Source organism: Trachemys scripta, chromosome 15 (genome assembly GCF_013100865.1).
Source record: "Trachemys scripta elegans isolate TJP31775 chromosome 15, CAS_Tse_1.0, whole genome shotgun sequence".
Classification (NCBI taxonomy): Eukaryota; Metazoa; Chordata; order Testudines; family Emydidae; genus Trachemys; species Trachemys scripta.
In genome coordinates this window covers 31,876,356-31,892,975 of record NC_048312.1, presented here as the reverse complement: position 1 = coordinate 31,892,975, position 16,620 = coordinate 31,876,356, and the positions used below count along the sequence as shown (strand labels likewise).

General features: G+C 50.8%; 2 protein-coding genes across 2 annotated transcripts in view; one reads left to right on the top strand and one right to left on the bottom strand.

Annotated features, from left to right (window-relative positions):
- Positions 1-204: 204 nt before the first annotated feature.
- Positions 205-16,620, bottom strand: part of MTFP1 (mitochondrial fission process 1) — a 43,620-nt gene continuing 27,204 nt past the window's right edge. Inside the window, exon 4 of the mRNA XM_034790930.1 lies at positions 205-460. Coding sequence (XP_034646821.1) covers positions 424-460 — 37 coding nt within the window. The 3' untranslated portion in view covers positions 205-423. The remainder of the gene's footprint in view (positions 461-16,620) is intronic.
- Positions 4,960-12,907, top strand: LOC117887987 (zona pellucida sperm-binding protein 3-like). The gene is made up of 8 exons (XM_034790928.1): positions 4,960-5,343; positions 6,402-6,493; positions 6,842-7,022; positions 7,501-7,609; positions 9,261-9,352; positions 10,816-10,913; positions 11,803-11,928; positions 12,676-12,907. Exons 1-8 carry the CDS (start codon positions 5,213-5,215, stop codon positions 12,879-12,881), a joined length of 1,035 nt encoding a protein of 344 aa, XP_034646819.1. The 5' UTR covers positions 4,960-5,212; the 3' UTR covers positions 12,882-12,907.

Genomic DNA, 16,620 nt, shown 5'->3' with positions numbered 1-16,620 from the left:
GTCATTGCACAGATGCTCAGAGTGCAGAGAAAGAATCAGTTATACTTGTGCATTTTCCACCCATGAACATTACAATGGCAGGTCAGTATTGTCATCCACATGTTACAGATGGGGAAACTGAGGCACAGGGAGAGACTATTGTCGGGGACTCAAACCCAGACGGCACGGTTCGTTGTCTGACCGCAGAGAGACAGGCAACACCAGCAAGGTCCAAACACAAACTCTTTATTGAAGAGTGCACACAACAATAGAGAGCAGCCCGTCTCCAAAGAGAACCAGCCACGGTTTTAACAACTAGTAGGGTTATATCGACAGTTCCGTCGCGTCATAGTTAAAACAACCCAACCCCCCTTTATTAGTTAGATATGCATGAATATTAGAAGCTTTCTATCTTCTTTGACACTACAAACAATTCGTGATGCCTCAGCAACTTATCAGCTTTGTCGTCATGCACCAGAAACTAGGAGAAAGGAGGGAGTTAAGAACAGATGAAGAACAGAAACAGGGAGTGGAGACTGCAAGTTTCCATATGTCCAAACAAACTGTTCCTAGCACTTCTGGTACAAGAATGCAGCCCCCCCTCTTATCTCGTTCTCTGCAGCTCAAGCAACCTTGTCCTCAGGTTTCACAGAGAGACAGGAATGGCCCAGCAACTACTGTTAACCTCACTTCGGCTAAGCTGGCCAAACAATGTTTTATACTCCATATTTTTGGGCCTAACACTATGACTTGCCAAGCTGCAAGCTCACCCGCCAAGGCAGTGGCAGAGCCAGGAATAGACCCATATTCAGAACAGAGCCCTGGCCACTGAAGCAGTGCAGATGCCAAGGCCTTGATCCTACAAACATCCACACGTTTACCTTTAACCATGTGTGCAAGTGCAGGATCAGGGTCTAAAAATATCCCTTGCTGCAAATAAAACACCAAGATCCTGCAATGAGTCCAGGTTTCCTTGCAGCTGCATTGCCTTTGCACAGCACACTGGGATGCTGGCAAAGGTAGGGCACCACAGGTAGCAAATTTGTATAAGTGGAGCAGCTGCTGGCACAGCCACCACAGAGGCCCCTTCCATCCCTCAGCAGCTGGTGAGAACTGACACTTCTAGATTGCTTTGCAGCCTGACACCCTCTGGAGACGCTGCAGGATTCATCTGACCCAGGATTGAAACAGGACAGCTGTTTAATAGCTCACAGCAGGGTCGTTTTAGGACAGGGAATGAGAGCGTCCTCTCTAAGTGACACAGCAGGGTGTAACGATGCGGTTCTGGCGGGACCCAACTGAGAGTGCCAATTCAGGACAAATTGCTTAAACAGGGCAGTTACAGCCCAAGGCTGGAGTTTTTCCATCTCTAAGGCAAACCAAACCAGACAGCCAAAGAGGACTTTGGTCTCACCCCACTGGCTAGCCACAAGTCACACAAGCAATTCCCTTAGACACTCCAGTTTCCCAGTATCACCACTAGTGCCACTTGTTATGGGGACAAATAGTTATGAAAACCAATACCCCAGTAAAAGAAAAAAAGGTTCTCTCAATCCCAAAGGGCCAAGCCCAGGTCAATATACAAATCAGATCTTACCCACAAATCAAGCTGTTGTCAATCCTTTAGAATCTAAAGGTTTATTCATAAAAGGAAAAAGATGTAGATGAGAGCTAGAATTGGTTAAATGGAATCAATTACATACAGTAATGACAAAGTTCTTGGTTCAGGCTTGCAGCAGCGATAGAATAAACTGCAGGTTCAAATCAAGTCTCTGGAATACATCCCCAGCTGGGATGGGTCCTCAGTCCTTTGTGTAGAGCTTCTGTTTGTAGCAAAGTCCCTCCAGAGGTAAGAAGCAGGATTGAAGACAAGATGGAGATGAGGCATCAGCCTTTTATAGTCTTTTCCAAGTGTAAGAACATCTCTTTGTCCTTACTGTGGAAAATTACAGCAAAATGAGTCTGGTGTCACATGGGCCAGTCCCTGCATACTTTGCTGAGTTACAAGGCGTATCTGCCTTCTCTCAATGGGTCCATTGTATAGCTGATGGTCCTTAATGGGCCATCAAGCAGGCTAGGCAGAGCTAACACCAACTTGTCTGGGATGTCTCCCAAAAGCATAGCATAAGTTTGAAATACAGACAGTATAGAGCCAATATTCATAACATCAACTACAAAATTGATACACACATATAGACAGCATAATCATAACCAATAAACCATAACCTTGTCTTAGACACCTCATTTGACCTCCTTTATACAAGATTTGGTGCCACTACAGGACTTTGGTTGCAACCATGTTCTATATGGTCCCAGATTAGGTCAATAACATCACACAGAGATGACTTTAGGGAGGCAGAATACAGGTACCTGGGTTGATACGTGGCTGGACCCCACCTTCCTTTTGCAAAAAGTGCCCTGGGATTTTAATTACTCCAAGCAGTTAGGACATCAGCTTTATGGGTCACCCAAAAGACAGTGCCGCCTCGTGTGGTGGCTCTGTGCTAACTCACTGGAGAGGAGAGAAAACAGCTCACTTCCTACAGCACCTCTTCTTTTCTTGTGAGAGTCTTCCATCTCCACTGCTGCCAGAGGCCCTCATCTGAATCAGACCCTGTTGTGCTGGGGGCTATACAAACTCTTCTGAAGGTGCAGCCCCTGGTGCAAAGTTAAAGCATGCAGCCCCAGTCCTGCAGCCTGTTCTGGAGGATGCACCTTGACACCTGCCCAGCTCACCACGGACTTGGATGAGGCACACCAAAGCTTAGGAGAGCAGCCAAGAGGCCTGCCCGTGTCTGTAGGTGACACCTCTTCCTGCTCTCTAGGACTAGCTGAGTAGGCCTTTTGCTTGGAGACAGTCGGGTTTGTCTGTGTGGGGCTTAAGGCTGGCTTTCCTGATGGGGAAGCAGATGAGGAATGCCCAGCACCTGTGCTGAATGCAGCATTCTGCAACTCCTGGCTGGGGCTGCTCCTGGAGGTTAAGGAGGTGGCTCTGACCACAGCAGTAGCCTATCACCAGATGGGTATATATAGCTTCTCCCCAGGAGCTAGAGATATGTTGCCTTCCTCCTAACCTGAGTGTGGGTTGCTAACATCATGGAGCTGTGGAAAGTGTTTCTGGGGGTGCTTGTCTGGAGCTCAGCTCTTGCTGCTCAGAGAGGTAAGTGTGTGGTGATAAGTCCCCCTGTGGGCTCTAAGCTAAGGTCCAGTACTCAAAAATCAAGGATGTTTTGTTTTTAAACACACTGGGGTTCTTGTTATTTGTCTGCTAGCTTTTAAACCTTGTTTCAAAGCTTGTCTCAGTGACCAAATCACTTCAGTCTCAAATGAAGCTGAGTATCATGCAGTAACATAACTCCAGGGGCTGGCTCTGTAAGAAACCTCTAATGTCCTAACTCTAGGCCTATACTCACTAGAGCTGCCAACACCCTGCTCTTCAAAGGACCAGCTTTGCTTTGACCCTGCCCCTTTGATCTTGGCAATTAAGGTTGTAAATGCAGTAACCCAACCTGAAAGCTGCTTGCGGGCTATTTCTGAGACTCCTTGTGAGCCCCTGCTTGTGCTGGGAATAAGCTCTAACACTAGCTCTTCATCACCAGCTGTAGCCAATTCTGGCTGCTACAGCAGTGTAGCTTTGAAGGCTAATGAGAACTTGAGGTTGTCTTCTGTTTAGCTACAGAAACATCTTGAACAGCTGCAGGTGCTGATTTACTTCTTTCTGGGTGGGTGCCCCAGGGCCCCACTCTTGTTCTGCCTCTTCCTGCTCTGACTCTGAGCACCCTCCCACCCTTGTTCTGCCACTGAACAGCTGATTGGTGGCTGCTGAGCACCCACTATTTTTTCCATGGGTTCTCCAGCCCCAGTGCACCAATGGAGTTGGCACCTATGTTTCAGCCCACCCCAGGATGGAAAGTTTTGAGATAAGGCTTGAAAATGGCTTCCTTTCTTTGAAGGACCCTGACAAGCAGGGATGGGCTCTAAAACAGTTCCCTGGAAGTCCCCAGGTAATGGGTGGGGGTGTAAGAGGTGTGTTGTGTGTTTTTAAGTAACAAGCAGAATGGCATTTGTGAAAACCTGCTGGTGATGTACACCCACCTTTAAGAGGAGTGAGGCCAACAGTGAACCAACTGCAGGAAATTCCTCCCAATTAACAGGCCATGTGACACTGAAGCCAGACCCTCTAGCTTGAGTGTCAAAGGGCCTGGACAGTCAAACCTCCAGGTACTGGCTCCTTTCTGGTAACCACAAAGGTTCTGAAGGGCTAGCTAGCTGATAGCTTTGCTGGCTGAGTGGAGGACTCCTCTGATGCCCTTGCACAGAGGCCCTGCTATCTGGTGGGATTACAGTAGGTCTGGGGGCCTTTCCAGAGGTTATGTCAAGTCTGCTCACTCCTCTAGCACCCATTAACTCTGTACTCTATGAGTGCAATAAAACCAGCATCCACCTGGCTGTAAAGATGGACCCCTTGGGAAATGGACTCCTGCTGGATCCACAGCTTGTGCACCTGGGCAGCTGCCTCTACTCAATCAAGGATCTACAGGGCTTCCTGCACTTCCAGTACCACCTGAAGGACTGCAGTTTCTCTCGGCTGGTGAGTGAGAGAGCCCTAGCTGGGGCCCAGGCTTGTGTTCCACTCAGCATGGTGCTGTCTGCTGCTCAGATGCCTGTAAGCTAGCTTGCTTTGGCTGTGTGGGTGAGAAGGAACCGCCCTCCTGCTGGGTGAGGGGTCTGAGAGAATGCCCCTCTCATGTGCTGAACTGGCAGGGGGATGATATGGCTGTGCGAACAGATACCCCAAGGGGATATCACTTTGGATTCAGATCCTGATGCTCCATTATGGACTGTTCTAGCTCGGGGGGGGGGGGGAGGCTGGGTCCTGGCCCACTAGCTGCATGCATGTTGGCTCCCCTGGCAGAGGGGAGAAATGCTAAATGACAAAGGCCCCTCCCAAGTGGCCCTTACTTAGCTGGGCTTCTGTCCATATTACAAATCTAATACTCCCAGTAACAGACTGGTGCCCTGCCGGGGAAGCGGGGGGGAGGGGGGAGAGGAATGACAGTGGTGAGGCATCTCTCCCTTGTTTAGGGGAAGGGCTTGTCTCAAGGAACAGAAATACTGTTTCACTTCCTTAGCAATGAACCAACCCTCCCACTTTGCTAGGTGGAGAGCTACAGAAGGAAGCTGTAACTGATACTAGTGCTGATTGCCATCCTCTCTGATTTCTTCCCCGCACATGCGCACACATCTCCAGACATCTGGGAACATGATTGAATACTTCACAGACCTTGTCTACAGGCCTTCCCCTGGCACAGGCAGACGCTACGCCACCTCCTTCACTGAGAGGATCAACTGCACTGACTATGAGTAAGCTGCCAGCACTTCCCATTGTGCTAGAGTCCTAAGGGACTGATGCTAAAATTTCCCAGACTCTCATGGGCTTCACCCAGGGGTAATAAGACCCCATAAAAAGCAGCAGGGATGCAAGGCAGGGCTCTAATCAGCTGATTGGGGGGGGGGGGAAAGACGTGCATCCCTAGCTGTCAATGGGGGGTTGATCACTGAGCTGGAGCAAAGCAAGCGCATGTAGGATGAATTGTCCTGGCTATTGCCAGCTAGTAAACCTGGCTCATAACTCTAGTAACATAGAACCTAAAATACCTCTAGGAGCCAGGCAGCTTGGCTGAGGGTGGGGAGGGTAGCAGGCAGCCCTGAGTACTGCAGATGAAAGGACAGGATGTGGTGCTCTAGTGCTAGTAAAGCATTAGTTGTGGGTGCAAGATAGAGGCCCCCAAACACTCCTATGAACTGCAAACAGGCTGGAGGGTCTCATGCTGCCCCTCCTGTCAGGACTCATTCCAATGATATTTTGGGGGAAAGGGGTTAAAACCCAAGACCCAACCTGGGGAGTTGGGGAGCTCTAGCACTAGAGGTCCCCAATACAATGGGGGTCTAGAGCTCAGGGATCTGAATGAGACTCCACCTGGAAGATGGAGCTAGTGAAGGTGGATGAGATATGACTCAGTGGGAGGGGGCAGCCTGGGGACAAGGGAAAGCCTGGGGATATCAGTGGGAGTCAAACTACATTCAAGTGACACTTGTGGGGCTGACTGTGCCATGTCTTCACAGCAGCACATGATGGGGTCACCAGTGTGAGCTGACCCTGCAAAAACCTGTCTGCAGGTGACTCTGGGATATGCAAGCCCCTGTAGACATGGGGGGGGGGGGAGAGGTGTCAGTCTTCACTCCAGCTCTAGAGCAGCCTCTGTTAGGTATGCTGTGGAGCAGGGGTGACTTGAGCTTTCCAGTGCAGCTGAGGTAGCCTCTGGCCTAGCACCCTCTTATACAAGCAGGGAGAACTCCTTCTTCCTAGGAGGGAATGAGAATCTGATCCCTGCAGGATAACCCTTTCCTGCCTCTCCTAGGGCAGGGCGCTTGGCTCCTACATACGTATCTTCAGTGACTGGCCACCTGTCTGCCTCTGGAGTGCTAATGTTCACAGTGACCCTAATGAATGGTAAGATCCCTGCAGAAGGGGTGGGTGGTGCCAGCTGAGCTTGTTGTGATCTCCCACTGAGCCTCCTGCAGCTTCAGGCAATGTCCTAACCCAGTTCCCTCCACCTCAATACTCCCTTCCCCCTCTAGGATGGTGTCTTGACACCATGGCCATCTCTGCTTCTAGAAAACTACTGAAGCAAAGACTTGTGCCTCATGATCTTGTAATGCATCCACAGGAATACCCATTGGAACACACACCTCCCCAAAACCTGCATGCACTTGCAGAAGGCTCCCAGTGCCTGTTGGTCTCGGATGGAGACTCCATTCTGTACAGTGCACTTGACAACTAACTCTCATTTTCTTGCAGTGGACTTCAGTGCCCCATCAGACTCCAAGGTCTTCTTCCTAGGCTCTCAGATCCATATAGAGTTTTCTGTACAGAGTTCCTTCCACCAGCCTCTGCAGATCTTTGTGGATGAGTGCACTGCCACCCCAACCCCAGAATTTAGCAAATCTCCCAGGAACTATAGCATCATTGCAAACCATGGGTAACTATCTGCAGGAGACAGCAGCTCTGGGGTACTTGAATGTCTGAAGTGGCATAAGGTGTGGAATATGCTCCTGGGACTGCCCCAACTCCATTGTAACAGAACATGCTGGGTTCTTAAGGCTCCTACATAAATCCTAGAGACCAGCCTCTCTTCCAAATTTGACTCCAGCTGATTTGACTAAGCCACAGACTACCAGGAGAAAGTAGCAAATGAAGATGTCTGGCTTGGCCTCTGGTAACCACATGGCCCCTTAAAGAACTGGACATGCTGGCATAATTGATATGTCCAAAAGCCTTACCTGTTGCTAGGGCAACTTGGTGGTCATATTGCTCTAACACTTGGCAATATGACCACCATATTGAAAACTGACTGCAGGTGGGGAGAGAATAATGCAGTAGGTCTCTCCTAGGGTCAAACAGTTCTTCTATCTCTAATAGTCCCTGGACCAGTGAGTTTAACTGTCTTCCTGTTCCAGGTGTCTTGTGGATGGTAAGGTGGCAAACTCCCAGTTCCTGCCCAGACAAACCCCTGAAGCTATCCAGCTCTCCCTAGAGGCCTTTGAATTTGCAGGTGTGGACTCTGATGTAAGTAACTAAGATTCTGAGTTAGATGTACAGCTTCCATCTAGGGCTGGAATGCCAAGTACCTGCATCCTCTGAATGCAACTGGCAGATGGCTCAAGCTACAACTAAGTGAAGAATGGCTTTTAGCAACTGGTTGGTGAAGGTCTCTCCACCATAAACCCTTCAAAGCTTTAGTTTCAGCTAGACTCTCGCTTGGGGAAACTGACACAACTGCACAGTTCTTAATGCAGTTATCTGTTTAACCTATCATCCAAGAACCTAGTGAACAGCAGTTCGCCTCTCACATACTTCTGTGAAACAGTGTCTGAGGACTTGAACTCCCCTACCAGCATGCTTTCCTTAAGCCAGTGGTTCTCGACCTATTTACCATTGTGGGCTCCACGTGCAGCTGTTGTGTTGTGTTTGGATGCAGCCCACATATGTATGGCCCTGAGGATGCCACATTGGCTGAAGCTGTGTGCTGACTGCCTCACTAGCAGGCCATGAGTTGAGAACCACTGCCTTAAGCACTGAAAGGCATCTTCAGACAGCATCTAGCCTCTGACATGCCTTGCTATGCTCCTAGCAAACAGGCCTTCACAAGAGATTCCATGCACCAAGCTGCTTTGTTACTCTGACACTGAAGTGGCCTAGTTGGTGCAGAGGTGGATGTTCTGGCCACCTCAGGCTAGCATCACAAAGCTTTAGCATGGTGATGCTGAGCATTCCCAGGGACTTTCTAGGTGTGGCATTCACAAAGCTTGAGTGGCCCCCAGGCTCTCAACAAGGACTCAGGGAGGGGGACCTCAGAATAGCATTCACAAAAACCAGCACCCTAGCCAGCTCCTGGCTGAAATTAGCCACTAGGAGATAGGCACCTAAGTCCCATCTGCAGGGAATCACCTAGCTGTGCTTGGGATTCTCGGACCAGACCAGTGCTTAGGGTGCTCACCTGGTGGTGGTCCCTGTTCAAATCCCCTCACCCCCTGCCCCACACACACCTGAGGGTAGTCTTCCCAATCCCAAAGTGCAGGGCTAAAAATGGAGAGAGCACCTCCTTCCCCAGCTGTCTTGTGCAGCTTGCCTCTAGGGGCCCAATAAGTAGATAGGGTCTGAGCAAGCTTACCAGACTGGGCCCTACAAGCAGGTCTGTGTCCTCCACCCTTGTCCCCAGGTCACTTGCTCTGGGGTTGGATGCCCAGCATGGGGCTGCAATGTGCATGACCAGAGATAGAAACCTAAGGGACTTAGGCCAGAAATCTAGGTCCTGAGCAAGGTTAGACCCCTATAGGTGGGGGAAAGCCCAGTGGGGCTTCTGTAAAACCTGCTTCTGGGATTTTGGCAGTTAAGTGCCACTTTAGGTGCCTAACTCCTTGTGAATGCAGCATTTTAGGGGCTACAAATGGGCAACTGCCTGGAAGCCCCATCTGACTCCTCCATAGCAAGCATGGGATCATGACAGACCCATCCCCAAACCAGAGCATCTCTGAATGGCAGCGTGTGGGGGACTTGTAATGGGAATCCTGGTATCTGGACTGCTCAAGCAGAGCAGCTATGCTAAGTAGGGCTTTCTCCTGCTTCCCCCCACACCACCAGTGAAGGATGTTTCTTCCTGCTAGGCAGTGGGGATGACCTCCATCTGCTTTCTTCTCTCCATGCCCACCCCCTCCAGATCTATCTCCACTGCCAGGTGCTGGTCTGGGACCCCAAAGTGCTCATGGATCCCACAAGGAAGGCCTGTTCATTTCACAGGAACACCAACAGGTAAGGGCTGCTGGGGAGAAGGAGGAATTGCAATTCCTCCAAAACTAAACTAGTCAGAACCTGGCTGTTCTACATGGGTCTGTCCCAGTGACATCCCACGCAAGAGGGACCAACCTGCAGAGATGCTTGTAAACAAGAGTCCTCTGGAGACTCTTCTGTGGGTAACAAACTTGGCTCTAGTGGCCAAAGCAACTCTAGCTTCATGATACCACTTGCCTCTTCCCACCTCACTGTGGTGGAGGGACTATAACTAAAGGCAAAGCCAACAAACTCTCAGTGGGACTAGCTGGACAGCACTGAAAGCATTCAGGTGAACTACATTTGGTTGGGATAGGTGGCAAAGGTTGGTTTCCCTTACAAACCTACCAAGGGAAACTACCTCACTTCAAGTGCTGTGCCAAAGTGACTTGGTTCAAAGTAGGACACAGGCCCTTCCCTAGTGATTCCCGTTCCTTCATGAAGGAACATGGCCCCTATAAACACAGAATACAGGCTGCTCTTGCAGTAGTGAGATAGTGCTTGTCCTGGTTTATCACACCCAAAGTGCAGAGGGGGAAATCCATGTCTGTTTGGAATCCAGGCCTGTCTTGAGCAAGGCACCAGGCAATTCACATGATCTCTACCTGCTTCCCTCTGTGATTGGTAGTGAGCTTTACCAGGATGTCTAGCATGCCCAGGACCAATAGCCTCCATGGGATGCAGTGCTAGACTTCTTCACTTGGGGGACCAATGATGCCCTTGTGCTGCAGAGTCCATGGATTTTTGTTTCAACACTGAAGATTGGTTGAAGTTCAGTTGCAAAACCAGCAGCTAACCAAGCAAACTCCTGGTCTTTAGGGCTACAGCCACATCATGAGCTTTTGTGGGGGTTGAGTCCCAGTCCATTCAGACATAATAGAGCTAGTGCAAGTAGAACCAGTCATGTAGCAGTGGTGGCACAGCTTGTATGTACCCATGGAGTCAGGTGGGTATGTCCTCTGCATGGCTGGCTATGCTGCAGTAGCATGGATAGCAGCACAGTTTATATACTCACTACCTCTCATAGTTGGAGTGAGTATATGTACATAGCTGGGATCTCACCCCTGCTCAGTGTAGATATTGCCTAAGAACACCCATGTTCCACCAATGGTCATATCTTACAACCACACCCAACTTCTCCTTGCTGCAAGGGACAATGCTCCAAGTCAGCTACAATCCATGCCTTCTCTGCTCAGCTCATTCCCCTTGAGGGGACCCCCATAGGACAGAACTGCCACTCCTCATGCCAGTCTGACCCTGAGCAGTTGACATTCCAGCTCCTGTTGCAAGCAGATACTCAACCTTGCCCTAGCTCACCTGAAAGCCTCAGTGCCCAGGTGAGTTAGGAGCTGCCTGGGACTGAGCATAGGGATCTCTCAATCCCATGTACTTAACTTTTGAGATGTTGATCACCAGGGATGAGTCACCTGTGTACTCTCCAACAGGTGGGAACTTCTGGACAGTCCCTCTCTGAGCTCTGGCTGTAGCTGCTGTGACTCCCTATGCCAAGCCACAACCTCTCGCCACAAGAGAGACCTGGAAGGTACTAGTTCTGTTGAGAGGGAAGTGTGTGGGGGTGGGGTAGGATGTTCTGTGTACTCATTGGCCAAGTCTCCACTGTCCAGAACAAGTCTGGCAGGCTTGGTTTGGGGTGCCCCTTTGCCTTCACACGACAGGAGGTTTTCACTGTCACATGGCATGAGTATTCCAGTTCACTAGAGCTGAGATGCTGGTAATAGTGCTCTTCTCTCAGCCCAAGTGAAGGGAAGAGCTCAGCATCTCCTGAGTCAGCTGAGTAAACCAGCTCCTGGCCAAGCAAGAGAGATTGTTCAGTATTCTTTTTTGGGGGAGGGAAGGGCAGGGGCAGCAGGCTTGTATAATTTTAGCGGTGCCCAGAATGGGTCCAATCCCCACACCTGCCTTGTAAGACAATATTTTTTAAATGTAACAATTTCCCTAGATTGCACTGGGGTGAGGGCTCTGGGGTGCAGGCAGGCTGCCCTGGGGCTGGGGCCAGACCAGAGGATTCCACAGTCCTGTTCTCCCCACCAGAAGCATACCCACCTGGCACAGGCTCTGCATGTGCTCCTAGGGGCCAGACCCCTCTCAGGTATAGGAAGCCCCTCACCTCCCCTGTGGTGGGTGGGGGGAGAAGAGCTGACATCACATGTGCACCTCTTCCTGCTGCTGCTGCCAGCACTGCTCCCTTTTGCAGCTGGCAGTGGCTGGCAAGGGGGCACAGAGCAGCAGGGCAACTGCCTGTTGCCTGGCGTGGCAGGCAGGACCAGGGATGCTCTGGGGGAGGTGCATGGGGGTGGCAGGCAGGGCTGGGGGAGAGACCCAGGCCCTGAACTTGCTGGAGCACAGGCACCATGGGCCCATATAAATTACTGCCCCAGGAATCTGAAGGCTTCCATCTCCTTTTGCCTCAGGCTCTTCAAAGGAGGGACTCGTCCATGCTGTTGTAGTTGGGCCCTTGAAGGTGCAGAAACCATCTGCAAAGACTGGAAGCTATGCGTGGGATTCAAACAGCTCCCTTGCAGCCCAGAGTGTCACAGGTAACTACCCCTCATGTGGGTTGGAGCTGAGTTCCATAGCAACCAGACAACCCACTGTAGCCAGTAGGAGCCCTGACAGGCAGGGAATGGAGGTGGTACAACAGACCCAGAAAGCTCAGCTGACCAGTGGGAGGGGAACAGAGTTCAAACTGCCTGGTGCCTTGCTCAAGAGACCTGAAGGGTCTACTCACCTGGGCAGTGGGGGGAGGAGGGGGTGGGCAGCTACAGCCATACCCCCTCCAGATTTCCCACCCCCTACTGGCCTTGCCTTAACCAAGGGAGCTATTGTGGGAGTTTTAGCTTCTCATGGAGAGAAGCTGGCTTCACCCAAGCTCCTCAATCCCAACTTCTAAATTCTAGTATACTCCAACATCCATTTCTTGTCTTTAAAGAACATAGAACCCCAAGGAAGTCAGAGAAGGTGCTTGCTAGTCTTGGCTAAAAGCTGTTGCTGCACATAGATTGAAGCCCAGTTGATCCACTCCTGAGAATTCCATAGGAGGTAGAGGTGCCAAAAATGGGAGACAAAATAACTAGCTTGATGCCCTCCCTGAGCATGGTGAGAGGTTGGAAAGGACTAACTGCCCAACTTCCACCCCAGTTACGATGGGGTTGTCAACACAACTAAGCTCCCATGAACATCACACCTGACCCCCACCCTGGCCTGAAGGTATCCCCTGCAACAATGGGCCATGTGTCTCTTGGATGGATGGCTTTGGGGAATAAACTGTCTCTTTCCTCTTGTAGGAGGGAAACCAAGTGTGATGCCACCTCCTGTTGGTGCCCTGCTGCTGGAAGTTGCTCTGATTGCTGTGGTGTCCCTGGGTTTCTGCCTGTACAATGGCCATCACAAAAGGCTCTGCTCCAGAACCAGGGGGGCTGCAGACTCCTGCTCAGAGGGGCTGGTTACTGCAGAACAGCAGTGTACAAGCATTAATGCAGATGTGGAATGAATCCAAATAAAACTTTAACAAATTCAGATGGTGTGTGCATGTCACTTATAGCTGGGCTGGGAGCTCCTCTTCCTCTGAGGTGGAAGGGGATCAGCAGGTCAAAATTTACATTTGAATATCTAATGCTGCTTTTTAGCTAAACTTCATCTTCTCTACCAAAATTCCCTCACTAGCCTGAGTCAGGGCAAGTCTTGAATCTTCCTTGTGGAAGAGCTTCACTTAGTCTTGATCCTAGACCCTGCTGGTAGAACTAAATCACCTTTAGTAGATCTCAAGTATCAGAGGGGTAGCCGTGTTAGTCTGAATCTGTAAAAAGCAACAGAGGGTCCTGTGGCACCTTTGAGACTAACAGAAGTACTGGGAGCATAAGCTTTCGTGGGTAAGAACCTCACTTCTTCAGATGCAAGTACCTGCCTCTGGAGATTTCCATTACTTGCATCTGAAGAAGTGAGGTTCTTACCCACGAAAGCTTATGCTCCCAGTACTTCTGTTAGTCTCAAAGGTGCCACAGGACCCTCTGTTGCTTTTTAGTAGATGGGGAGTGTCTTAGTTCCAGTACTAACCTCAGGGAGTGTGCCCTTCCTGAGGAGGCCATGCCCTGGACACTCAACATGCTGGGGGTCAAGAAAGAAAACATCCTGGTGTCCTATAACTGCTTAATGCTCTAGCTCACTGAATCACATTGCAATGTGAGCAAACTGCTGAACTGGCTTGCTCCTACAGCTAGAGATCCACGAATTCCTGTGGGTCCTAACAATGACTTGAGGAGGGCAGGGACTTGGCTCAGTCTGACAAGTCTAACCTTAATGAAACAACAATTAAGTCAATTTAGCAGTGGAAACATCCAAGTGCAGGTGAAGTCCTGCTGAACCCTCTTTCCTATTCTTCTGGAAAGCACAAACGAGAATAGTCTAGCTTCTCAATAGAATCAATGTAGAGCAAATGAGCTGAGCCTACATAAGGGTCTAAAAGAATCAAGGAAGATCTCTTAATTGGGGTTTTATTTTCTTAAAGGAAAAAAGCATTGGTGGGGCTACTCACTGCTCTAGGGAAAGTTAAGGTTACCATATTCAAACATTTTTTAAAAAAAGGATACTCCACGGGGCTCTGGCCCTGGCCCCACCCCAACCCTGCCCCTTCTCCAAAGTCTCTGCCCCCTCCTCTGAGCACCCCAAATTCCCCCTCCTCCTTCCCGCTCTGATCTTGGTTGGGGGTTGTTAAGTGCTGCCCTGCAGCCTCTATGCCCCCGCCCCACCCCGCTCTGCTCACCTGACAGAGGGAGAGCTGTGGGCTCCACGTAGACTCAAACACTGTTCTGTGCTGCTCAGAGGGGGAGGGACTCTGGCTGCTAGAGGCCCCAGTGGCTGTGAGCAGCTTTCAGTCAGGCCCCGCCATCCAATCAGCCGAGCCGCACTGTGCATGAGGGGAAGGGGGAAATCCCGGACATTTCTACTTGATTAGAAATCTTACCCCCACCCCCCCCCGACAGCCATTTAATGCTGAAAAAGCCAGACATGTCTGGGAAAAGCCGGACGGATGGTAGCCCGAGGGAAAGTAGAAAGCCTCTGTCAGGGCTAAGGGTAGAGGTGGACTGGATTTGACAGTGCTGGAGGGGACTACTAGTTTTGATCTGCTGGCTGCTCCTCCTGTCTTAAACACCTGTAGCCCCCCACCCCCCCCATGGAGATACCCAGATTCCTGGGATTCTGTTTGCTGCCAGCTCAGGGACAGGCACCCTGTCCCTGACTGAGTCTGCCCAGCAACCAATAGGGAGTGAGATGCCCTTCCCAGGGAGCTCGGGAAAGGGGAGAAGTCATTTTTGAGTCTGTCTGGAGCCAGTTGCAGGCCTACATGCAGGGTTCCTCTGAGAATTGGCCTCTAGGGCCCTGAAAGCAAGATTCCCTCAGCTGGGCTTTTCCCTCTTCACTGACTCAGTTTGGCAAGGTGTGTGTGTGGTGGTTTTTTGTTTGGTTGGTTTTTTTGCTGGGGAACTTCCCCAACCAGGCCAAGTTAGCATTCCAGCTCCCTAGGTGAGACCCAGTCACCATATGGTCCACTCTGCCAGGGCTGGCTCTAGGAATTTTGCTGCCCAAAGCAAAAACAATTTTGCCCCCCCCCCATTCAATTACCCTGGCCCTGCCTCAACTCCACCCCTTCCCCAAATCCCCAGTCCTGCCTCCTCCCCCCCAGGCTCTCAAGTCTAGGACAGAGGGGGAGAAGCAGCGCCGTGCCCCGGCCACTCGGAGTCTCCCCCTCCCTCCCAGGTTTGAGAGCCTGGGAGGGAGGGGGAGTCTCCGAGTGGCTGCCGCTTCTCCCCCTCCCTCCCAGGCTCTCAAGCCCTGGCAGGATCCAGAAGAACCCAAACCTGTCCATCAAAACGTGTAAGCAGATTGGCATTAAAGAAGGTAACAGGGGTGGAGAGGGGGGCACTACACACCTTTTTCATTTAAACCCCCTCAGTGAGCTTACATGACCATAACTGGCCTACAGCAGGACTCACTGCTCCAAATACCAGAGTGCAACTGCTGCTCAGACTACAGTAGAACCTCCAATACAAACACCTCAGAAATGGAGGTGGTTTGTACCTCTGAACAAAACATTATGGTTCTTTCAGAAGTTTACAACTGAACATTGACTTAGTACAGCTTTGGAACTTTATGATGCAGAAGAAAAATGCTATTTTTAAGCATCTTAATTTAAATGAAACCAGCCCAGACAGCTTCCTTAGCTTGTCATGTCTTTAAAAAAAAATCCCTTTTATTTTTAATTTTTTTTCCCCCCTGCTGCCTGCTTGCATATTTCCGCTTCCAACTGAGGTGTGCAGTTGACTGGTCAGTTTAACTCTGGTGTTTGTAACTCTGATATTCTAGTGTAGCTGGGAAATTACTGAAAAATGCCTTCAGGGCCTTCCTCAGAAGGAGATCGTGCCAGACAACTTCGGCACTTAACCCCTTCTACTAGGGTTACCATATCTAACCAATAAAAAAAGAGGACTCTCCATGGGCCCTGGCCCCGCCCATTTCCCCAGCCCCGCCCTAACTCCGCCCCCTCCTCCCTCCCACTCTCAGCCACGCGGAAAGGGCTGCCCGAGCGCTACTGGCTTCACGGTTTGCCAGGCAGCCCCTAGACCCTGCGCCCCCGGCTGGCGCTGGGGCAGCCCTTTCCGCGTGGCTGGGAGTGGGAGGGAGGAGGGGGCGGAGTTAGGCAGCAGCAGGAACAGCAGTTTCAGCATCAGAGGACGCAGAGAGGACTCGATTCGCTTACAATAATCAGGAGATCTCCAGGCACAAATTTGTTGTTCGTGGGAGGGGAGTTTAAAAACGGGGGTAAGCTCAAAAACAAACGAGAGCAGGGAGAGGGCCCCCCAAAGACCCCTAGGTGATCAGACCAGGTGGCAAAGCAAGCACCTTCTCTGGGGGTCTGATCAGAAAATGTCTGGTTTTACGGGCAAACTCAGGCAGTTTCCCTCCAGTAACTTTGATTGGTTCCCCTGAATCCAGAGGAGGAGAGAAGGCAGGGAAACTGCAGGTAGGCACAGGACATGTCTGGGCAAGTTCTGAGTCACAGGTATGACTCATATGCTCACCTATGTGGCCACTTTAGGTCTCGCATACCTTAGGGTTACCATATTTTGTGCCTCCAAATGGAGGACACTCCACGGGGCCCCGGCCCCGCCCCCAGCCCCGCCCCCTCCCCAAAGTCTCCGCCCCCTCCCCTGCTTCCCGTGAATATTTGATTC

Bases quoted from the DNA above. Each gene is read 5' to 3' on its own strand.
- LOC117887987 (XM_034790928.1), top strand. From the start codon at position 5,213: ATGCGCACACATCTCCAGACATCTGGGAACATGATTGAATACTTCACA. The intron at 5,344-6,401 runs GTAAGCTGCCAG...TGCCTCTCCTAG, and splicing joins ATCAACTGCACTGACTATGA to GGCAGGGCGCTTGGCTCCTA. The intron at 9,353-10,815 runs GTAAGGGCTGCT...ACTCTCCAACAG, and splicing joins TTTCACAGGAACACCAACAG to GTGGGAACTTCTGGACAGTC.